Raw genomic sequence first — 25,093 nt, forward strand, 5'->3', positions numbered from 1 at the left:
ACGTGTGTGATCGTGGAAATCGGGGATGGTACCAGAGAGAATAGTCAAATTTAAAAAAATATAAACCCAGGGTTGCTCTGCAAGGCACAGATTTAAAGTCAGAGCCTTTACGCTGATGTGGAAACTGTGAATAATTGGTTAAGGAACAGTGAGCAGGATGGGAGTATCTCTATGACGGAGCAGTTTGGCTCATCACACCCTGAATTCAATGGCAGACAGAGTCTCCATGTGCTTTTACTTCAGACTTGTTCTGTCCTCTCCGGTCTAAATTTGTGATGGAGAGCGATACATTTTACAGCAGATGAACTAAACGTTCTAACAAATGTCTGCACAAAAAACTGGCTGCAGCTTTAAACCAATAGATACCACAAGTAAATAAACTTGCAACCTGAAACACAACAAAAGGACCAAGACCTGCTTTATTTCACCAAAGACAAAAAAAATGCACCCAATATAGCAGCACTAACTTGGAGTGTTATCCCAGGATTTTTTCCTGGGATGGTTGCACACCTGAATTAGTGCCAAAACTAAATGTGGAACACAGTTATATTGACTTAATGAGGCTTATTATTACTTTCAACAAATGAATCAATCATCATAATCATCATATATTGAGTTAATGATACTTCTCTTAAATTAATTTGTGCAAATAGTATGGCGCACCAGGGACATGCGGGTAATATCGCAGTTCTCATCATTTAATGGGTTAACCTCTCCAAAGAGTATAAAAATTCTCAAATTAAGGAGATAGTCTGGGCTAAACTTCTGGGCTGATAACGTGCCAAACAGGAAAATGATCCCTCTTCCTCTCCCTATATTGTAGATTCTGATGCGCTCATGTCTCTCTGTCTGCTCTGTCTCCTCCTCTTAGATCTCTGTCCGGCCGCATCGTCGGAGGAGTGTGGTGGTTCTTCACCCTCATCATCATCTCCTCCTACACGGCTAACTTGGCGGCCTTCCTCACCGTGGAGAGGATGGTTTCTCCGATCGAGGGTGCTGAGGACCTGGCCAAGCAGACAGAGATCGCCTATGGAACGTTAGACTCAGGCTCCACCAAGGAGTTCTTTAGGGTGAGTGTCTCAACTGGCTGTCATCCAGGCGGTCGCTGCACTGTATAACGAGAGCCGCTCTCACTTAAGTTAAAGTTGGCCTGGAGCTTTTCTGTGTGATTTGATTTATTACCTGCCAGGTAATAAATTAAATGAATAATCAATGATAAAATGTCTACAATTGTATTTTTCCGCTGATACAGCAATTCCAAAGTAGGCTACTAGTATTACAATTACGCCTGATTAATTCAGTACTTTATAAAACACTGGTACACAGTATTAAATTATGGTATTAAGCTTATGGTTTAAAATCCATTTTGTCCACAAAATGAACTCCGATTCTCTCCATCAAAATCCAAAAGTTTTTTTTTTTTTGTTTCTTCACACTTTCTGGCAACAGATATAATTCACCTGTGCAATTCTCACAATTATGCTCCCTCATCCAACCATCAGTAGAGTCATAAATTAAACTCTTCTAATGTGCAGATTAATTATTATATCCACTACTCAATTGCTGCCAAAGCAAGGGCACAAACAATTATGTCAAGGTCTCACAGTGCATAAACTTCTTAGTACAAAAAACAGATAAATCTGTAGCCTTAAAAACACTAATAATTCAACTTCACTTAGAGTTGCAATTAAGAAAAGCAGGTGACAGATTGTGTAAGCTTGTGAGTCTTAAAAGAATCATTTTGAAACCAATGTATCATTTTTTTTTTTATTCTGCATCAAATTGTGAAGATGTACTTCTGTCTCAGCCTCTGAATCACTGCCAACATCTGTGATTTGTTCAGCGATTCATAAAGAGAAGTGAAACGACACTTCAGATGATCAGGTCCGTTCTGTTTGTGTTTATAAATTTAAGAAATTTCATTTTCAAGAACTACAAGATGTCTTCTGTCACTGAACTGCAGTCTCAAAGAAGACGTCCTATTCCTCGGAAATGGAAATGTCCTTCACATCCGTTGTCCGGCTCTGAGCTGTGTCTATTTTAAGTCCTAGTCGGTCTCTTGGTGTGAGTGCTCTGAGTGATTCTGAGACGTTTGATAAATATAAACCCTGTGGACCCCGTACGACTCTGGTGTGATCAGGAAGGCACTGTGTGTTGGTTTCAGACTCTGCCTCAGTCCACAGGGAGTTATAAAATCACATCTTACAATCTCCACTGAGATTTACAGACAGCTTGAGTAAAGATGCTTAAATACAGTAAAGGTAGAACAGCTTGTTTCTGTCTGTTTGGTTTGGTTATCTGCTCCATTTTACTCTCACAGCTGGCAGAAGAGGGCTTTCTTGTTAGGACAGAGTCAGTCCGAACATAATCTAATAAAAGCATGCATAGCTCTCAAGAGAGAAGTGTGTTTGATAGTGGAGAGGAATGATTTTTGCTGGGATGTCAGCGAGTGGAGGCATGTGTAACATTTCTGTGACCCAACCCATTTACCCCAGTGGCATGGTGTGCTGTGTGCCAAGCTGAACTCAGGTCTAAAAGCATTGAATTGGAGCAATCAACATGATCAGTGTGGAGGAGGTCATTTGTAACCCGCTGTGTCCTGCACTTCAGTACTTTAAAACATTACTCATGAAAAATGTGGCTGTTCAGAATATTTTATTTTGGAAAGAGAATGAGAATCTAACGAGCATGTTGAAAGTTACTCATTATGAATTTTAACAGTTTCAAAGACCTGTAAGGGGGTTTAATTAATGTAACATCTAGGGGGAGGATACTCATTTCATATGTAGCTTTATCTAAAATCACAAAATAAATGTATTTAATACAGATCATCCTGAGTCACAAAGCTGTGTTGATTTTCTCCTCTTTTAATGTGTAGTAATTCAAACCAGACTTCTGCGGTTGTGACTGCAGGGACAACAGATGTGACATTAATGGGGGCACTAAGGAGCAATAATTCAGTTGTCAAAGTAGAAACTTTTTTCAGCAGACTTCTCCATAGTCTTGTTAACTTAATGTTATAAAATAGATGATGAAGTGAAGAGAGAAGATATTTTTGGTGATTGGCACGTGCCGCAGTCGTAAAATACCCCATTTGAAATGTCTGTTAAAGAAACTTTCAAATATAAATATATCAAATAGATTTTTTTTCTGAAGCTTCCTGCTGAATCATCGCATTAAAAGCAGCTCCACAAGCTGTGCTGGATGTGCTTATCCCCGTTGTATTTGGCAGGCTGTGATTTGTCAAAGGTGCTCCTGAGAAGATAATTGACAGCCGTGTAGTGATTTCATCCTGAGTGACAAATATTCTGCCTTTCTTCCTCCAAACTGGAAATGTCAATGCAGAGGAGCCATTCTGAGCAACACTTATTGAAATCTGAAGATTCAAAGCTAATGATTAATAGGAGCTGTAAATACTTTTTAAAGAAGATCATCTTCAAAGAAGATCACACAGCGTCCTCAGTACACAATATATACAGTGACAACCAACAAGCCCATTTTTTCAAGTACTCACTTTTATTCTTTTCTGGTTTTTAGAAAGGATTCAAAACGTTGTTCTCAAACCAATTGGCTTTGCAAAACCTTGGAGATTCAGTTTTACTCAACTTTTAACCTCAACTAGATTTCTTTCTGCTAAATATCACAAGTATCTGCTAAGTATCTTACCTGGTTCAGGATGTGTGTGAAGGCATGTGTAAAGAAATATGCTCATTTGCTTTCTTGACAGTGATTTCAAAAGATCAATACCATTGTGTCTGCACACTCAATATGAAGCAGGAGCTAGTAGATGATTAGCTTACCTTAGGATAAAGACTAGGAGCAAAGAGAAGCGGCTAGGCTTGCTCTGTTCAAAAAAATCCTCAGCGCCTCTGAAGCTCTCTAATGCCACATCCCATTTGCTTCACATTTTAAATCACATTTTTCTCAATTACTTTCAGCAAGCCGCTGAGACGGACAACTTATTTGGATCATTCAGTTTGTGTGCAATACTGTGTGTATATTTATGGAGAGGTTAAAGGGTTGACATTGAATAATGTTAGCAGATGTGTGAATGGAGATGCCAAGTAAGAAGTAGTTTGTTTACTTTTTATTACAATATCAAAGTGTGTTAGTGATCATTTTAACATTAATTACAGCGGTGCTGCTAAATGAGCCACGCTATTATTTAGCTACATTATTAATTTGTTTCCACTGATCATAAACATTCAGTAAATGAGTTTTAATTACATACTTCATCATGCACCTAACTAAGAATTGCGTGCAGATAAAAAATAAAACACTAGAATGATGGCACATGCTTTGTTCGGCCTGTCGTCTCTGTTTCTGGATGACAGCATGACAGACGCACACAGAGGGACATGAATCACTCACAGCCCTTCAGTCAGCTGCAAATGCATGAACTGGTAGCTGGAAGAATTTCAGTTGAGACCAGTTTATTTCCAGAATGATAAGGGACAGTAAACCCACATTCCTCACTTGCCCCATTTGTCAGTTAAATGATTGTTGTGGCAACACAAATCATTAATAACAATTGATTTATTGAAATCATTTGTCTTTGTTAAGTTACAACTGCCGTAGTGAGAATTATATTTACGCTATGGCCAGGCCTGTCGTCACCTATTACTGTCATGTTAAGAGTGTTTACATGAACACTCAACTGAACTGAAATCGTGCATATGTCAAGAATGATTCATTTACTAGCCTGAGCCCACAATCCATTACATCTCCGGTGAATTATTTACACAACACAGCCGTACACACCACCAAGCTGACTTAGATTGTCAATTCGCTCTGAGGTTTTCCTTTATTTTCCCTTACCATATGTGACGTGGGACTGACTCACACAACTACTGAACACACAATCTGGATAAAACCAGTCATGCACACTTGATTTCTGTATAATAAATACTTCAAAATAAGCAAGTAAATACAGGCTCTAGGGCCCGGTTATCAAGGACAATAAATAAATAAATAAAGCAATACGGAATACGATAATCAGAAAAATATTCCATTTCAAATTCCAAATATAGTGTGTTGGTAATAAGAAATATATAAGATCATCAATAAATGATACAATGAAAATATAACGTCATGTAAATAAGAACTTGCTCCAGAGTTTTGGAGGTCTGACGTCAAATCCTCGTTCACACATTTACGTACTTCCCTCATTTGCCCGAGCAATTATGAACTTGTAATGCCCAAATCACAATCATGATGTAGAAATATGAAAAGTTTAAACTCAAAATTTCCTCCGAAGCGCTTCTCCCTCACCGAGCTCAGCAGAAGGTCATATTAGCTGCAGCTTCTCTATTCTTCCCCTTCTATTGTAGACAGCTGTGTACTCCAGCTCCCCGGTGACCAGCAATCAGCCTCTCGCTGGCCATTTTTAGCAGCGTACTGAGTGTCAGTGCAGGGCTGTGCTGTGCATGTCTGTAGCTGCTCCAGCTGGCAGCTGACTGGGCACCAGAGGTGAATCCATCGGTCTCGGAGTACGCAGGTCAAATGTGTGAAAGACAGTGCCATTACTGTCAAACAACAAATAACACAAACTATATGGTTTGGCTTTAATGTGTATTCATGAATATCATGTCAGAACCGATGACTATGCAGTAATAACTTAATATTATAACAATAATTAATCATTGGTGGTTTTAATCTTTTTATAAGATTGATTGGTTTTCAATGATGTGGAATACCAAATTGTAGGAAAAACATTAACATTTTGAGAAATGTAGAAACTTAAAAGAAAAAACTAATTAGAACAGCTTTAACAGCAGACATTATTTTCCTTATTTCTGAAGTCATTTGGATACAATGGGGAAAACTGTGAACATAATCTGTCAGCTGCTTTTAAAAAAGCAAGGTGTACCAGAAAGATATAAGAAGAGAGAAACAACCTGCACAGGTGGTTATGTATGATATTTAGCATCATCACATATTAATCAACAATAGTTTAAATTAAAATTACACAGATTAAAGTGTTGCTAAAGCACAGTAGTCAAATCGACTGGACTGATGACTTAGCATATTTAAATCATGACTCCAGCTGTGACCTACTGGTACGTACACAAACTGAAGAGGAGGAGGTCACTTCTGTCTGTTAATATTGATACAAAACATGGCCTGCATTTTGCTTCTGCTGAGCTGCCAGATTGTCAGACTTCAGGCTGCTGGCAAAAAGCCCACTCTGCTGCATTTTTTATTTATTTTTTTATTTAAAGGGTGAATCTACTCTGAATTAAAAGATGCAGAAAACGGTCAGTGCACTGCCCTCTATGTGGGGAAATCTTTAAGCATATTGCACATCTGGCCATGCCCCAATCTGCGGTGTCACATCAGGCGCTATTGTCATGGTGGACTGGGGCGTGGCCAGGAAGTGAAGCAGCAGTTATTTTCCATGTGATCCAGAGTTGCCATAAAGGATCAGTTTGACATTTTGGAAACAACGCTTATTCTCTTTCTTTCTGTGGGGTAGATGAGCAGATTGATACCACTCTCCCCAGAGTGGTATCAATCTGCTCATGTACGTATTTCCCAAAATGAACCCTTCCTTTTACTCAAACCCACAGCGGCTCATTATATTATCATGGTTGTCGGTGTTAAGTGCATAACTAAACTGTTTCTGTCTTTTCTCTGTGTTCTTAAATGCAGCGCTCCAAAATAGCAGTTTATGAGAAAATGTGGTCATACATGAAATCAGCTGAACCCTCAGTGTTTGCCAAAACAACACCAGACGGGGTTGCCAGAGTACGAAAGTCGAAGGGCAAGTTCGCCTTTCTACTCGAATCCACAATGAACGAGTACATAGAGCAGCGGAAACCATGTGACACCATGAAAGTGGGCGGCAACCTCGACTCTAAGGGCTATGGTGTGGCCACACCTAAAGGCTCTGCATTAGGGTGGGTGGGATAATATAACAATATCTTCAATGTTGTTATAGTATTCCACCTACCCTGATGTCTCCTTTTGCCATTCTCTTCTTCCTCACTCCTTAATTCTTCTTTTTTTCTCCAAGTGCATCAATGAGTGAACAGTATTATGAGTTTAATCAACACGTTCAGACATTTTCTGTTCTGTCCTATCTATCTGGTTTGTGTCTCTGTTTCTTCTTTCTCTTAAGGTTAATGGTATATTAGTCACTATCACTAAATCCATTTGAATGTCGATGTGTCACCTTTCCCAATCTTTGTTTGTTTTGCCCTTCAACCTCTCCTCCCTCCTGGTTTCTCTGGTGCCCTTTTGCATTGTTTTTTGCTAGTTACAATGCTGGTCTGTCAGTTGTGATAAATGTTAAGTTGCATGCTGGATGTTCTTATTTCTAATTCAACAATGACAGAATGTCCCCATCCCGCACACTTCAGTTACAAGCAATGTAACCCTCCATGCCACCTCTCTAATATTTAACATTTTCTTTGCTGTAACAATGCTTCTTACCCTTCCACACCAGTGAAATTCTTTACCAATTTGTCCCTTCCGTGCTCCCCTTTATGAACCATTGATATTTATCACAATTTTTTACTAATATTCTATATTAGATTTCTCACGGACCTGTTCATTTTCTTACAAGCTATGTTTTATCGTTTCAAGAAATGCTGTTAACCTGGCAGTGTTAAAACTGAATGAGCAAGGCCTCTTGGACAAATTGAAAAACAAATGGTGGTACGACAAGGGAGAGTGCGGCAGCGGGGGAGGTGACTCTAAGGTCAGCCTCAATGTCACCAAAGTTGGGTATCCTAGAACAGAGTAATCGGCAAGGCTGGCGTCACACTGACATTAGTGTTTGGGCCCAAATATTTGACAATAAGTTACAGATGAATAAGTTTAATTTTACATTTTTTGCAACTGTGATCAACTGGGAACCCTTTACTTGGCTAATGGAGAAGGAAAAAGGAAAATAGTGTGAGATAAAGCAAAGTGCAGAAGTAGGACAGAGGAAGATCAGATTATTAAGTGCTTAATATTGTCTTTGTGACAGAGTAGTTTTCTGTATTTTTGACCTGTAGTTATAAAAGACAGGAACCATCTTTCCCTCTGCTTTTTATTTCTACAGGTCAACATGGCAGCTTTATATCTTCATATGTGGCAAACTAATGCCTGAAAGGTTTAATCTTATTCCACAGTTTATATCTCCAAATGGAACAATGTACAGTATGACCTATCCAATCTGCCGCCTGGGTGTTAGGGCAGGCACGGGGAACAGCGTTGTCTTGAGGGGACTAAGCATCGCAGGCAAACGTGAGAATTCTAATGACAGACTGACAACTAACGGTCCAAACTTTTTTGTCCAACATCCGTTCATCGAAAGAAACCTTTGGTTGGTCTTGGTCCAAGGCCAGTCAAAGTCTATCCATGGCCACCCTGACCTGGTAAACCCTGCAGTAATAGAGTGTAAGATATGACCAGGGGCTCCATTTGTACAAGAGGATTTGAATTGAATCTCACTTTTGTAATAAGATATTGTTTTCACAGTGAGCATAAAACTGATGTACAAATACTGTAAGTGTGTAAAGATGCAATCAGACCTTAAAGTGAGACCATGCTACTTTTGCTACGCAGCAGCCACTGTGGCCACAAGTGGCAATTACAGGACAATGGTGCGTCAAATTTTCTGGTGTGTTTTACTTTTGGTTTTAATTTTGTATTTTGTATCTATTGAAGTAGGGCTGAGATGTATTGCTTATAAATTTAACTTTTAATTTGTAAGTGGAAGAAGAGTTGTTTTTTCTTTTAAAAGTCACATAGTCTCACTTTAAATGTTGTTTTGAAACAAAGAAGTGGCGTTACAATGTAGAAAAACTTAACTTATTATTGTTGTAAAGCCTGTCTTACTTTTTCATTCTGTGTGCACATAATCTATCTTTATTTACACCATTTTAAAACTGTGCACATCAGGGTCAGCTCTGCAGAACAGTTGGGACCTTTTTCTGATGAGAATTTCTTCAATCAAATCTGTTGTACAACCTTTCTATAAATGAGGCCCCTGATCTTTGTGTTTCAGGGCACAGTAATAGCCCTCAACTGTGGATCCATCTCTGCCTCTGCTCTTCAGCTTGTACCATGACCACAGTACACTTGGCATATTGCGAGAAAAGGGACGGGGCAAACTTTGCTGTTATTGACTCTAGTCATCCATTCCTGAGTGAGCAGGACATGGATACTACCGGTGGGATAACACAAAGAAGCCGTCTCCTCTCACTGGCAATTTGCCTCGATCCCTCGGTTAGAGAGAGTAGATGATCAGTGTAACACAAAATCTGACTGCCACATTTCTTTCTCCTTATTTCACTTTCAGAAATGCAGGTGTGGGTAATTACACAATGAGATGGAAATATATTGTATGTAACTACCACTGAGAAAGTATGACATTCACAGCATAACATTAAATCAATGTCATGTTGTCATTTGGCTGCTGAAATCAAATTCAACATTTCATCAATGGAGATATTTTAAACCAAACAAAACTCCAGACAGAACGTAAAGTTGCATATCTACAACCGTTTCATTAATCAAAGCTGGATGATGTAAAACAAATCTGTTTCTGTTCATACTGTGTGATGTTTATTTAATTTGACATCATATAGTATGTGATTTACGTTCTAATTTGGCCATATGACTCGGTATTGTGCATGTTTTTTTTCATGTGGATTATTTTTTGTGGTCATGAGTGTTTTTAGATGCTGTTTTCTTGTTTTGCAGACAGACTAAAAGAGGAAGTTTTGATATGACTTAAATCAGATGGAGCAAAGGTTAAGACAAACACTTACAGGGGATGGACACAATAAAAGAAACACCTGTATAATGTATCAAATTACAACACGCCAATAAAGACTATCTTTATGAAGCTTACTGGTCTCATAAGATGCAAGGTAATACTGCAACAACACAAACTACGACCCCAAAAGATTACTATGAAGGTGAATTAATACCGTTCAACTTAACATTATTATTTTATTAAACTTTACAAATATAATATTTATAGCACTAGCTGTTGCATTGCATTGCAATAGATTGCACAGGTGTCCTCGATATTATCTCCACCTTCTGTTCTTAATCAGAGTTTGGGATTCATAGATTGTGATTTAGATCAGACCTCTCTTTTAAAGGTCCTATGCAGTGGAAATCATATTTCCTACAGTCATATAAGTTGCAGGTTTTTTAAGTTATTGGCCATTTTTAGTCAGTAAGTAGTGTTAACTTTTGACCTTGAGAGAATCAAGGCACTTCAGATTAGATACATCTATCTGCTTCCTGGAGAAAATTATGTTAAATACTCCCAGATTTGAATGAAATCTGATTGGTCAACCGGATGCATAATTTAAGAGCCTTTGCATAATCAGACCGTCACCAGAGATAATGCAGAAGTGAGAGAAGACAGGCTGAGGGGGCTGATGTGAACTGCTATATGCTGGTGCTGGTAACTATTGACAGTATGACAGTAATGTGTGTGTGTGTGTGTGTGTGTGTGTGTGTGTGTGTGTGTGTGTGTGTGTGTGTGTGTGTGTGTGTGTGTGTGTGTTTATGTCTTGAACATGAGTTCCCTAATGACCTTAGTACCTAGTACTTATATATTTTCCTATATATTCTGCCATTAAGGTTACATTTTTAAGATTATGTACGCAGAAAGAGACTTTCAATTACAAGTAAACAGATTACTGACTATGAAGTTTAGAAAAGTGTTGAAATCTGAGAGGAGGATGTTCTCTTGGCAGATCCACATACATACTACAGTATATTCTGTATGTGACTTACTATCCAGTATCGTTGATATGTTTTGCTCAGTGGGCCTGAACTGTGGTCCTTAAGATTTCACTTTCAGCATTAGTGCAATTTAAAATCAACTTGTTTTATCTCGCTGCATTTCACAACATTTTTCTGTTTTAAATAGGGAAATATTTAAATGTTTCTAAACTGAACCTGGACAGTGCTCATCCGTGTATTATTTAGAAGTCCATGGTCACCACCTGGTGGTGTATCTGAGACCTTTATCTGATGACCAGCAGCTTAGAGAATGTCAATGTATAATTTGTAATAACAAGAAAAGACAAGTCAGTAGAGTAAATTACCCTACCCACAATGCTGTGGGACAGGGTAGACATTATCCGATCACAACCAGCCATAAGCTTTAAACAGCTGTAGTTATTTATTTTTATGTCACTAAAAGTTATTAAACTGAGGAGAATGAATGTAAATTCACAGACTCAATAACTGAGGCTTTATTCTATGTTCAGGCAGATCAGTGGTCAGAGTCAGCTACAGAGCAGCTGCCACAGACAAAAACAAGATAGAAGTCAATAGATGCTCATCAACAATTAGCTTTAATTAAAGTTATTTTTAGTTATTTTGTGATATATATACGGTACCCTTAAACAGAATTATTATGAACAACTGTTGACTTTTAGCTGTTGCTCTGAAATGGAAGTAACCCCCCACTTGAAAGCTTTTTATGTCTGCAATTCATCCTCATAGTGTTTCCAAAAGGCATCATAACAACACAGAGAGTAAGCATCCAAAATGTGTCATTGTCTAAATAATAGAATTACAGATGCTATGTGTAGGATCATGACTGCATTGAGCTTGATTCATAAAGCGTAACAACCATTAAGTTCCAAGTTGATGCTCAAATCTCTCCCTCCACTCTGCCCATCCGCCAAGAAGAGTCAAAAAGCAGACACTGCAGTAGTGACGAGGCTGCATCTGACAAATTATAGTTAGATGCATTTTAATTCATGGATCTGAGTTTCTACTTTTAAATACTCAAACAAAATCATCATCACTTTGCCTTCCAAAGCGCTCTGACTGGAGAACAGGACTGCAGATCATCCACCGAACATCATGCCTGACTTGTTAATGTTTAGGTTTTTCTTTTTCTTTTGTATAAATAATCAGAAAACATTATTTGTATTATTTTTGACACTCAAAGAACACAGTGGTGAATACAATATATTTTATGATGTTGGATTACAAACACTGATCTTACTTCTGAAAGGAAATAATCATGGAAATCTATCAGTCAAGGAAATTGAACCTAATGTCTTGCAAAACAAAGGAACCCAAACTATGACTCCCCTCATCAGGGATTTGGTTCAGAGACTCTTAAAACCAAATTCTCTTGACCTCATTTGGCTCGTAACAATTCAAAAACACCCTTAGCTGTGTTTCTCTGTGTGGGGAGTTTTGTGGGACATTAGCCTATAGCTTCTAATGAAATTGAAAGGATTTTGAAATGAAATTAATTAGTCTGTTACTCAAGAAAGGGTTCCTGTTAGATCCACCTTGCTAAACATCAAAAAGCCCGCCCATAGCAAAACAAAAGTGCCCTCAGCAATTACTGCCTCTGTTTTCTTTCTTTCTTTGAAAGCTATGCAGCAGCTGCTTTATATTGCAAGTTTAAATCTTTTCTCCTCTTGTGATCAGTGTGTGCCGATTACTCAAAGCGATATAGGTGGGGTCTGGCATGCTAGGGTAGTCATGGATTATGAAAGGTCATATATTTACAAATATATCTATATATATATACTGTAGTGTTGCTTGCTATTTGTGATGTGTTGGCCAGGACCCTACTCTATCGCTTTGTACAGTATAAAGTAGTTTAAAAAGTTTAATAACATAAAATAACATAATAAAATGTTATTTATGTTATTTCCCACGTGAAGAACTCCTGTAAACCTTGCAGTATTGAAACTCAGTGAACAAGGCATCTTAGACAAGCTGAAAAACAAATGGTGGTACGATAAGGGTGAATGTGGAACCAAGGACTCTGGAAGTAAGGTCAGTCGCTGCAGGTCTTTTTATACTGATTGAAAAGTGCATTTTGACCTAAATGTTCATATGCAAACATCTAAAGCGTATTTAATTTTCCCAGACATGTTGGTCAGGACATTAAATATCTGAACACTTGCAGAATAGCATGTGGAAAACATTCAAAAGTAGATTTACTTCACACATACTCTAATTTCTTTACACTTTGATCATAATTCATGACATTAACATGACTTCATTTTGTATTTAGACAAATCAAGATTTGTAAAATTGCAGCATGATCACACACTATTTTTATTCATACCATCAAATTTTTTAAAAGTTGAATCATAAAATTGAAACCATTATACTGCTATTTTTTCATCCAAACCTTTATTAAAATTTAGTTTATTGTTGATGTTGTTCATTTGTATGCAAACAGAGTCTATTAACTCCAATATGACCGGCTAGTTTTATCCTTATTCTGACAAAGTCCAAACTGACCTTTAAATACCATCCGAGCACAAAGTGGTCAGGTAGTATTTAAAAGTCATGTCTCATAGATGGGAGTGTCAGAGTAAGGAACTTTTTCTTTTACATCTTTAATTGATGTAAAGAAGTTTATAAGCCACTGACTTTTTAGATATGACATTTTTAATTTATTGCCTTTAAAACAAAATGCCCCCAATGGTTGGCATGCAAATGGTAAAACTCACATAAATTAATTTCAATATCACTGTTTGGCTTTTAACAGCAGCAAAATGGTTCAATTCACCCTCCACAGCTTGCCTCTTTGATTGTACAAATGCAGTGTGTTGAAGTTGAGCAGCTATGATAGTGAATCGAGGTTTTAATCTAGACCTGTACGACCACGACCACCTTCCTCTAGACATGGTCTCGTAAAGAGACCATAAAGCAGGATAGATAGTAACTCTGTCTACATTCACCTTCCCAGCTCTTAAGGGTAGAAATAACTTGAGAGGAGGAATTAGACACATTTAAGTTGTTCATATTTATCTCCCTTGTAGACTGAATTAGGCAACTATATCTCAGAGGGTTTTGTAGACGCAATCAGCAGCCTCCTCTGAGTAACTGTGTAGTCATAGCGTAGCAGGATGTACATTGTGTTGGTATGGGTGTACATGTTGTTTGATGTCAGACTCAGAGTGCCAGTTAAAAAAGTCTTAACGGTGGTCTTTACCTCCCCCAGGACAAGACAAGTGCACTAAGCCTGAGCAACGTGGCAGGAGTCTTCTATATTCTGGTCGGAGGGCTTGGCCTGGCTATGACCGTGGCTTTGATAGAGTTCTGCTATAAGTCACGGCAAGAAACCAAAAGACTGAAGCTGGCAAAGAATGCCCAAAACTTTAAGCCAGCCCCTCCAGCAAACACCCAGAATTTTGCCACGTATCGTGAAGGCTACAACGTGTACGGGACAGAGAGTGTTAAGATCTAAAGGGTATGTCCTTTGCTGTTGCTTCCATGTCTGTGTCTGTTTAAACATTTGGTATCTTAGTAGTAGTATCTTAAGTAAATCTAGTGGAATACACTAATCTTTTATCATGAACTTAAAGGAACAGTGTGTAAGATATAGTAATATCTAGTGGTGAGTTGCAGATTACAACAAACTAAATACCCCTCCGCTCTCCCCTCAATTTCAAAGAACAACAGTGTTAAGTTTAGCTGTTGTTCACATGTTCATGCTTGTTGAGCAGATTTATTGTTGTAATTATTGGCCTTTTACTCTAACTAGAGTATTCTTTACTTTGCCTGGTTCACTTCACTGTCTGCACCACCGTCTTTCTGCTCGCTGACTTAACTCTGTTTGTGTGTTTGTGTGTGTACAGTTGAAGGAGTTCAGCGCTGACAGAAAGAGCGGAGGAGATGTGTGTTGTGGCATGATAATGAATGACACCAAAACATTAAAAAGTAAAGATAAAAAAACACCAGTAACATCAGGGCTTATCAATACTCTGGTCTTTAATACTTTAGTACCGGGGCCCGTTTAATTCCGGGTTTCTGAACCCATCCCTACCTTAAGTTATCGTAAAAATTCGTAAGGCTCTCGCTCAGTGGCGATTTTGGTATGAAAATTTTGGTGGGGCCACACAATATTCATACGAGAAAATTTGATGATGCAATCCAAACATACCATAGATATATCACATTGAGCCATACTCTCACAACCAAAAAACTGTGCGCAAGTGAGAGAGGGGAGACACTGCGATTGCTGTGACCAATGTATCACCAACAGCAGAGATGACAAAACTCCAGCCGAATAATGTTATGTAAATGCACACAATGAAGATCTGACGACATATCTTACCATACCAACATATAGAACCACCACAATGTTGAAGATCTCTCAACATCAAATAGCCTCCTCATCGCCAGCAACTAAAGGTGCATTTGCCAGCTGTTGAGCAACCTCATCCTTGTAAACATTGTAAACACCGTCAAGCTGAGAGGCAACATTTGTTGTACCCACCAAGCATACCTTGATGGCATTATCCACAGCCTTTCTGAAAGATGTTTCAAGTCTTTAAATCCACTTGTGGTCCAGACAGTTTCCTCTCCGAAAAGAAGACATGAAAAGCACAACAGGGCTTTTTTAAAAAAAAAAAATGCTAGCAGTTAACTAAGCTTTCCTTTTGAACCACGCGTGGTTTAATGATCTTTTTTTTTTTTATCTTTTCCTTCTTAAGATATGATCAAGTCATCTGGTCGATGTGGTCACAAACATTTTATTTCCAATTTTTGCTCCAGGGGTTAAGTACTAAATACTACTGTAGTTAAATTATTCACACGAATCATCACTACTGTTGTAACGTTAATGTAAGTACAATATCAGTCTGTCATTAGCTAGCTAGCAAGACGTGTAAACCCTTGCACCATTAAAATCAACCAATGGGATGCTTATAGGGGCCCTGGCCATCAGGCCCCAGCCACGATCTGAAAGTTCACGTTGAACTTGCTCATACACATGCATATGGTTTGTGGGTCCAGAGCTGGGAGTGAGTATGTGCAGTAGTTCTGTCGTGCCCCACCAAGCGGAAACAAGCAAGCGGCAACAGGCACAAAGAAAAATGTACATACAATACAAAGCAAAATGTTTTTACAGAAGCGATTTCATTCAGAATATGATTTAAAAAATTGCAAAATTTTTATGAAGTAGACAAAGTTGAGTTTGTCATTATTGTGTCTGATAGAGAGAAAAGCCCTCTGAACAGCGCCTCTGGTGGGGCCGTGCCCCACGGACCCCTAATGCAAAAACGCAGATGCTCTCGCTAAAGTCAGTGTTTGGTTTGTCCATTCTTGGCTGCTGTATAAACATGGCGGTGCATAATGGTGGACTCTGTGGAAGAGAACACATCCCTATGTAGATATAAATGGCCTTTTTCAAGGTAACAAAAACACGATTCTTTATTTCAGGTATTTACACGCTAATGAAAATATAGTTATTAATATTATATTCCTTTTCTGCCAATAAATCCCCCAAAATGTTACACACTGTTCCTTATCGTAAATATATGATAGTTCATTTCTAGTTTATAACATGAGTTGTTCTGATTTGAAGTGTATTAATATGAAAGGATGAGTTGAAGGGGTCACTCAACATGACCAGTATATGAGCAGACTTCCCAGCATGCCTTGTTTCTTCATCCTTTGCACATCTTTTTTGCAGAGGTGAAACATGTTGATTCCTACTGGTGCGTCTGGATTGAAACAGCCACTCTGTGTGACCCCGACACCCCGAGGCTGGCAGCCTGGAGGCAGCAGCCGTCTTTGTCATCAGCTTGGACACAAGCCTACAAGTCAACAAGTGCTCATTCGGGTTGTGAGGCCCATCACACTAACAGAGGGCAATGTTGCAACAGGACTTTTTCTTCTGGAAGCATAAGACTTGTCTCTTGTAGTGCCTTATGGAGCATTTTGGCATCATGGCAATGCAATCTAAATTGAATTCACTTGAAAAAATATATAAACAAAAAAATCTGTGGAACTATAGGGCAAAACAGTGCTTCAAATGACAATTAGATGAACTGTTGTAATTTCAGTTGTTTTCTATGTTGAAGAAGAAAAAAAGCCATGATTTGCAATCAAAACATCCTGTAGTACTTATTAAGTCATTTGAATACTTTACAGGCATATTTCAGTGGTGAAATTTTAAGTTGGATGAATGTTATATTTAGTGGAGTAAAGTCATTTTTCTTGTTTTACTATAAGAATATTTTTAGTTTCATAATATTTAGGACAAGCATCAATCAATATGGTAAAGCATCAATTAAAGTGACAACATTGTACCCCTGTTTTAACTCAGAAAACATCAATAATATGAAACTAGAGTAATCTGAAACTGCTTAGGTGGTGTTTTTTTCTAAGCCTGTTGGACATTATATACAACTGACTATGCTTCTTTTAAATCAACCATGTGAGACTGCATTTGTTTCAACTGCCACTATCTGGAAACAAGACCATTTTTTATTGAAATGAGGTCCGCTTTTAATCACTTAGTGCCATGTTGTTGAAATCAAAAGCATTATAAATCCTTTAGAGACTATGAGAGTGACCCCTTTCTATGTGACAGCATATTCAAATGGTTTAACTGAGCTTATGGTTTACACTTTGTACACACTTAGAGGCCGTTCTCATGTAAATGCAGTATCTGCAGCTGTGAATCTCAACATTTTTTGGTAAATGATAACACACCTAGCTTTTTTGGTTGTGATGAGCTTTCTGTGTCTATGCATTATGCAGAAGGTGAACTGTACATTGAGGAAAGAGCTACAAATGAAACGTTTGTCTGTTTGTACAAGTGAACTTTTTATAAACGGATGGAAAAAATCCTACAAAAGCTACAAACCATGTACGCCTACATTTGTTTAATATGTCAGACGTTCCAGCCCCCCCCCCCCCCCCCCCCCAGATAAAGTGCATGTGCATTTGGTGATAGCAACTCGAAATGGATCCTGGTTTAATTTAAAGGCCCATAATGGCATTTGATGCTTTTTTGTTTTAGTTTTCTTCCAGTTCATTTGTAACAGTACCTCAACCATGAGAGTTGCATGTATGGACACAATGAACCTCTGAGGAGAGGACATGTACAAAGGATTTTATTACATTTCCTTAATAAAAGCAGGTTTATATTCACTTTTTGCACTTTTCATCATTTGGACAAATTGTTTAACATAATGACTTCCACAGACGTGCTTGCTGTTGGATTGAGAAACTGAACTTTTCTCTAGTCATGTTAGTATGGAAACCCATTTATATCCATATCTGTCCAGACTCATGACATAGGCTATGTAATGAAGACCTTGAAGGAATTTGCTCAAATGCATTGATTGCATTATTTGGCAAATGAAAGTAATCACTGTATTGACATGTATGATTTGAGAGAAAGAATCTCCAGTGAGAAACATGCTGCAGATCAGATTGTTCTAAATAAGTGAACAAATAAATAAATACCCAGATGTATTTATATTTACATTGATGTTATGACAAAACATCAATTCATCAGAGGACCACTGAGTGCATTTACTTCAAGTATTGTACTTTAGTACTAGCATACTTTCTCCACCATTGGTAGGTTAACGCCAGGCAAAATCTGGCGGAAACAGTTGAATTGTTTAAGACATCCTGGTGTCCAGAAGTCGTTGCCTTTTCTACCAAACATAGCTTTAACCTGTCTAGACTCCTTCAAGTCACCAAGTTACTGTGTTAGTGTTAGTGAGACGTTTGAAACAAGTTGAATAAAGTCATAAATAAGTCATGGTAAAGCATGTCGAAAAAAGTCGTAAAATATTCATAGTATAAAATGTTGAATAAAATCATAGTAAAGCATGTTGAATAACGTCATGAAAAAGTCATAATATAGCACGTCGAAAAAAATCATAAAAAGGTCATAGTACATACAGCATGTCGAAAAAACGCCATGGAAAGTAGTATCACATAGTATAGTATGTCCAAAACAATTTATTCTATTTTATGTCGAAAAAACATCATTAAAAAATGATAATATAGCATGTTGAACAAAATCTTTAAAAAGCATGTCAAAAAAGTAATAAAAAGTAATTCTATGGTATGTCGAAAAAAAATCATTGTATATAAAATATAAAAGTCTGAAATAGTCATAATACAAAATGTGGTAGAAAATCCCAGTATAGTATGGCCAGCAAAGTCCTAAAAACTGTCATGGACTAGTATGGTGATACAATTCTGAAAAAGTCATAATATAGTATTTCTAAAAATAAAAATCATTGTTGTAGTTTTGTTTTGTTGGAAAAAGTCATAAAAAAGTAATACTCAATTTATCACACATGACAATTTTGCACCACCTTGTAGCCCATGATAGAAGCATGACTAATTATAATAATAGTATCAGTGGGTGTGAAGCACGTCCAGGTGCAACTAGAATCCATGGAAACCTGCGAAAAGCAAAGCACAGACTCTGGGGAAGAAGGCAAGTAAGCAGCATACATTAATGGGACATGAATTCATACAGATGGAGAAGGAGAATAGGAGAGGGGTTAAGTGTTTCGTAGGTTATAAAAGTTATAAAAAACTGTTTAGTTTATTAACTAAAATAGTTTATTTATTTTTTTAATAAACTGTTAGTTTATTAAAAAAAGTCATAATATAGTATGCCAACGAAGTTATTAAAACCCCTTAATAGTCAAAAATATTCATTGCATAGTATGTCAAAAAACAACATAGTATGTCAAAAAGTCAGAGAAATATAACAGTATAGTAAAAAAATAAAAAAAGTAACAAATCTCATAGTGTAGTATGTCAACAAATCATCCAAAAGTCATGGTCAAAAAAGTTTCATGAAAAAGAATAAATTAATGGAATTGTATAAAATGCCAAGAAAAACTAACAAAAATAGTTACAGTCCTTAATACGTATTGTATGCGATAAAAAAATAACAGAGCATGTCATAAAAAAATTGTATAAGATCCCTCGAAAAAGTAGTGGAGTATGTCACATACAGTGTCATAAAAAGTCATACTTTAGAGCATGGTCCCAAGGGACTTTTCTTGAATGAAGGTGATGCAAGTTTCAACCACACTGGCCAAACTTCTGATTTACTTGACGGAACTATATAATTTTATAATATAATATTATAATAGGTATATAATAGCTATAATAATAGCTTGCCAATCTTTTAATAGAGGATTAATAGGTGATACACCACCGAGGGATCTACGTGACGTGCGGTCACCAACGCGGGTGTGCCAAGTGTTGCAGTCACCATTAAATTGATCTTGTCAGTTGTTGACTACATACAGACGTTAATACAACTGTTAGGCTATTTCAATAATTATGGGACTAAATCAGTGCAAGTTTAACATGCTCTGAGCATACGGACACAACCTCGTCATCTACAGCCTCCACCTAAGAATGTAAATGTTCTATTTAATCCATGATCAGCAGCCACAGGTGTATGCGGCAGGTTGCCTTCATTATTACCTCTGTGTGGGCAGCGGGTCAGCGGGCGGTGGCAACACCAATGTCTCCCCATCCAGTCTGTTCTCACTCCCAATGCCTCAAATACCATGGCTTGGTCAGTACTAGCTGTCTGACACAGAGCACTGTATATGTTGTACCGGGCTTTCAATTGACTCCAATATAAAGACATTGTCCTTATTAGTCCACACAAGGTAGGAGGGAGTTGTGGTGCATGGGTCAAACCAACACCAGACTTTCAGCCAGGATATCACTGCTGGTGCCCTGTGTGAAACTAAAAGTTAAGGTTATGTTTTCCTGTGAAGACGGAAACATTTATTTTGAAAAGACACAATGCAGGTAACAAGTGAATATTGACACATCGTCCCTAACACTCCATAACTGATGCTAGGGGCGTGTGGAGCATCATAGTTTGAAGCTTAGGAGCACCGACCAAGCTGCGGGATTTGACGCACTGGGGTGAGAAGGTATAGCCACATCAGCTAGAGAAAAACTAAATTATTATTATTTACTCTCACAATAATTTGTATATTATATAATTGTGTTTCATTAGAAACTGGGTAGTTTAACACTGACTCATTGACCTGGTCAAATGTGGCCTGTTGGGAGCTGCCACATCCACCAGGGTCTGATGAGACACCTCTTTCCTCCCCTTCCATTAGGGGAGGGTCAGCTCCTCAGCAGGAGTGTAGCCTTTCTGCTGTGTAGGAGGGAGCCCTCCTGTCTCCTCTCGTTGCTTTCTGTTGGCTGCAGCAATGTCAAAGCATTTCAACCAATATCCTACAACACATACTGACTGAAGCACTTAAGCGTTGTTCTTGTTTTAAGATATGAAAGTAAGCCTACTTACTGTTTTGAATTATATTTTTACATTTATTTTTGATTTGCTCCCAAGTCCATTTCACACTGCTGGGGTTGCAGCTGACAGAATAGGGCTAAAGTTGTCATACATGCAATAAGAACACATCCAAGCAACACAGTCATAATATGTCAGTTCTATTCTAGATATGGCAGATGGGCAGTGATATTTGATATTTTTAGTGATATATAACTTTTTAACTTACACTGTCATTTTTTGCCAGCTGTTCTTGCATTTGACAGCTGCAATTATGTGTTGAACTTCTATTTGTCTAATATTATAGTTTGCTCTTCATGTGTAAAACATGGCTCTCTGCTGACAGTAGACTTGTCCATGTATGCGATTGGTCATATGCTGCAGGCACCGCCCCTTTTATGTGACCATGTCATAGCTTGTTTGGGATACCCTGGGTTTCCTCAGGTTAATGCAATCATCTTTTTCTCTCCTTGGATATTTGAGTAATACCTTTTTTTTAAATAATTTCTAACAATTCCAATCTGTCATGGCATCTGCGATGTACTATATCTATGTTGCCACATACTTTCTGTTTATTTGTGTTTTTATTTGCATGTTTGTGTCAGGTTTCCCAGCTCAGCATGTAAATCCGTCTCCTCCATGTCATCACACTGACAGCCATCTGTCTCCCCCTACAGGCTGAGACAGGACACTGCACACCAGCAGTATTAGACACAAATCTACAGCAGCAAGTACCCTACAACAACACTTCAAGTATATACACTATAAGTATAAGTACCCACACAAATGGCCCGATGCCAAAAACACTGGATCGGTTTCTCACCCACACCCACACTCGCTCCCAGGGCTTCAATCCAACAGTGTTTCTTTCCTTAAACAGGCTATTAACTGAGTGACATGACCCGGTCAACCCAGTCTCACTCCCAAAAAAAGAAACATGCTGAAATTTTCATCATAATTTTGTATGTAAAGCATAAAAGGGGAACAACATCACAGTGCAGACCAAGTCAAAATGCTGCCATTAATTCTGAGTCATACAAGGTCTCCCATCGTTTGACTTTAACTTTAATAGCAGCATATACATTGAATTGTGCAATTTTGCTGTACCTATTGTCATGTTTTACATTAGAAGCTAATTATATTGAGGCAAAGAACTTTGTTTACTTCACTCCTCCCGTGATGAAGTGAGTGGTCAGTCTTTTCCTTTTCATAGAGGAACAATCTTCTTACTGAAGTGGGTGTGTGAGGGGATTTCGTGGCGTGGCTCAAGCACTTAAACCAGATTTTGAAATCCTTTTGTTTTCCTCAACGGAGTGTCCCCTGTCACTGACAGACCGGGATGGTGTCTCTTCATATGTGTGGACATGCCTGATGTATTGCCATTATCGTATGTCTCTTTAAACAACGCCTACATACCGTAACGCTTTTGTCCACCACCCTCCTCCTCATTATAAGTTACAGAGAAGACAAAAATGCTCCCAAACTGTGTGACTTAAGAATTAGGATACAATAACATTTTGTTACAGGAAGAAGAAAAAAACGTATTGAGAACAATATACTATGCAGATACGCACACATAGCAACACTTAAAGACACAAATCTCACACCGCAGCATCAGTGCTGTCTGTGTGAGGGAGATGTAGGGTTGAGGCAGGCGGTTTGGCTCACGTTAGTGAAAAACATGCATTCACTGGTTGGAAATATTGCCATTTGATTATAAAGCAAAAAAGAGGAACAACATTGTAGCCTGCAGTCACAAAGCTGGATGTGTGCGCCCTTTTCTGTTCATCAATATTATTCCTTCTGCCAAGAGGCATCCCAGCGTGAAAAGAGACGGTTTGTAGGAAATAACCAAACTGCTAAAAGTTTCTGCTTCACCAAACATAATTCATGAAGGGGAATTTGTAGGGCCGCACCGAATTGTTAAAAAATATCATTCATAACGTTGGCATTCAAATGATTACAGAAACATTGCATGCAAAAAAACAGCTTCCACCTTCTCTACACTTCCTGTGTGAGCAGGCCATAACAGCGGCCTCTCCCATGGAGCTTGTGTCTACACAGACAGCTTTGCTGCTGCTGTGCACAGCGGGTGCCAGGCTTTCTTTCTACATACTGGTTGCCTTTCATAATGGCCAGAATGTTAAATTTCATTATACATTTAAATTACATTTCGAGAATTTCTTGAAAATAAATAGAATCAATCATTTCTAAAATTCCAAACATGTTTTTATCTAAAAGAATATTCTGCTTCAATCTATATTTGGTGGCGTTTTAGACTGTCCACAGTTTTCACAGTGGACAAAAAACACAAAGGGAGACCAGCACCATAAAAACTTTACATAACCATAATAACTAGTGGTGCAACGGATCACCCCTCCCATGATCCACGTTATGTTCCCTTTTGGTTGAACTGCTCGTTGTTACACTTCCGTCTGATGACTGCTCGCACGTCCGAGGCACTCGTCTGCGGAAACTCTTGAATAACAGCGTCTGTTAAGAGAAGAGACGAGAGATGATGTCACAGCATATTCATACAACATTTTCTTCTATTTTGACTACACAGGAAATCCTGTTGAACCAATATTATTTTTTGAACCGTAAATCAGGATTAACATTGAGGATCTATATCAATATGATATGCTAATATTCCTACCAGTGCAGGTCAAACATATTTCATCACTGGTGGTGCGTTTACAACGAACATGTGATCCTGCTGCTTTAGAAATCACAGAAGCCTTAAATTGTCTACATAAGACTCAAATTACCTACCTGTTTTGGCCTGCACTTTGGCAACGTCAAGTTGTCTTTTAGGAGGTCCCACTTTCCCAGACTTCCCAGTCAGGGTGGACAGTGGAAGGACCTCCTTTGTGAACACCAGGGCAGCCAGCTCCTGGCAAAAAAGGGTCACGCATGATCGATTAAGCCGCAGGAAGGCCCTCTTTGAAACTGTCACTGTGCTGCCAGCCAAGGTGTGCTGTATATGAGAGAACCAATGGAACACATTAATATACAGTTGGAAGATCTTTACCTACCTATTAGGAATTGATAGATATTGTTCACATATGAATATGACGAGCCGGATCTTCCTTCCAGCAGCTCCTCCTCTATGGCTGACAACCATCATTATGTTGCCTGTGTATTTGTCAAGCTGTGCCAGGAACGTGGCTTGACCAAAGTGGTTATACGCATGAATTCTGCATTTACCTGAAAGAAACAGTGAAAGAAATGTTTTATTGTTGTAGCTTGCAATATTTAAGCAATTCATACCTACTTCATACTGATTTTCCACACACCTTACATTCCCATACGCCCATTCACATATTCTACCTAAAACAGAAAAAAAATAACAAGGTCAAGATAGAGCCAACATTTCTGCAGAAAACTATGGCTTAGTTCATATAGAACTTATCAATGCCATCATATGTCATGTTACTCACCTACATTGAGAGGTTGCCTGGACAAGACGTGAGCTACTTTGTTGATTTAGTTTAGCTCGTGCCGAGCTCGAGCAGCAGGTGCCAGCCGGTTAAAATATAGGTAGCCTGTGTTAATGACGCAGCCTGAGCGGCATTAGCATAACCGGCGGTAGCCTAGATAACCATTAGCAGCAGAAGGGCGTTAAGCCTCGGGGCATCGTGAAACGAAGCATAATATCAGGCGCGTGTTGCGACAAGCCCCGCAGTCCACTACAAGCAGCGTTGTTACCTTTCACGCGGTGTTTCTAGCTAGTGCTGAGCCAGATAGCAAGTGCTAGCGAACAACGATGCGACTAGCCACATGGTGGAAGTTAGCTATTGACGCACGCAGCCTGAGCGGAAGCAGCTTGACCAGCAGAGTGTTCTCTACCGAAGGTCCTCTGCTTTGGAAGCAACGTCGCGACGAAGCCAGAGTATTTCACAATCAGCGCAACTATGCTAACTGGCGCCAAAGCCGCTAGCTCGTGCTAACTCACAAATCTACCTTCATAGCCATTCAGCATCCTCGGACGTGCTAACCTAAATTCACCAACCTCTCAAATATAATTGTCAAAAGAACCATATCCGTCTT

The 25,093-nt window shown here is 38.5% G+C and overlaps 1 protein-coding gene and 1 long non-coding RNA gene across 2 annotated transcripts in view; one reads left to right on the forward strand and one right to left on the reverse strand.

Moving 5' to 3' along the window:
- Positions 1–17,889, forward strand: part of gria3a (glutamate receptor, ionotropic, AMPA 3a) — a 65,243-nt gene extending 47,354 nt beyond the window's left edge. The window contains 5 exon segments of the mRNA XM_068716312.1: positions 872–1,070; positions 6,652–6,899; positions 12,654–12,768; positions 13,949–14,197; positions 16,424–17,889. Of these exon segments, the coding sequence (XP_068572413.1) occupies positions 872–1,070; positions 6,652–6,899; positions 12,654–12,768; positions 13,949–14,194 (808 nt within the window). The 3' untranslated portion in view covers positions 14,195–14,197; positions 16,424–17,889.
- Positions 17,890–22,087: 4,198 nt separating this feature from the next.
- Positions 22,088–24,596, reverse strand: LOC137876776 (uncharacterized). Its single transcript, XR_011103462.1, has 4 exons — positions 24,484–24,596; positions 24,340–24,373; positions 23,816–24,250; positions 22,088–23,536 (listed from the first exon to the last, which is right to left on the reverse strand). It is a non-coding gene; the product is annotated as an uncharacterized lncRNA (long non-coding RNA).
- Between the last annotated feature and the right edge of the window lie 497 nt (positions 24,597–25,093).

Source organism: Cebidichthys violaceus, unplaced genomic scaffold (genome assembly GCF_023349555.1).
Source record: "Cebidichthys violaceus isolate CVI_PGR_0920_01 unplaced genomic scaffold, fCebVio1.0.p SCAF_20, whole genome shotgun sequence".
Taxonomy (NCBI): domain Eukaryota; kingdom Metazoa; phylum Chordata; class Actinopteri; order Perciformes; family Stichaeidae; genus Cebidichthys; species Cebidichthys violaceus.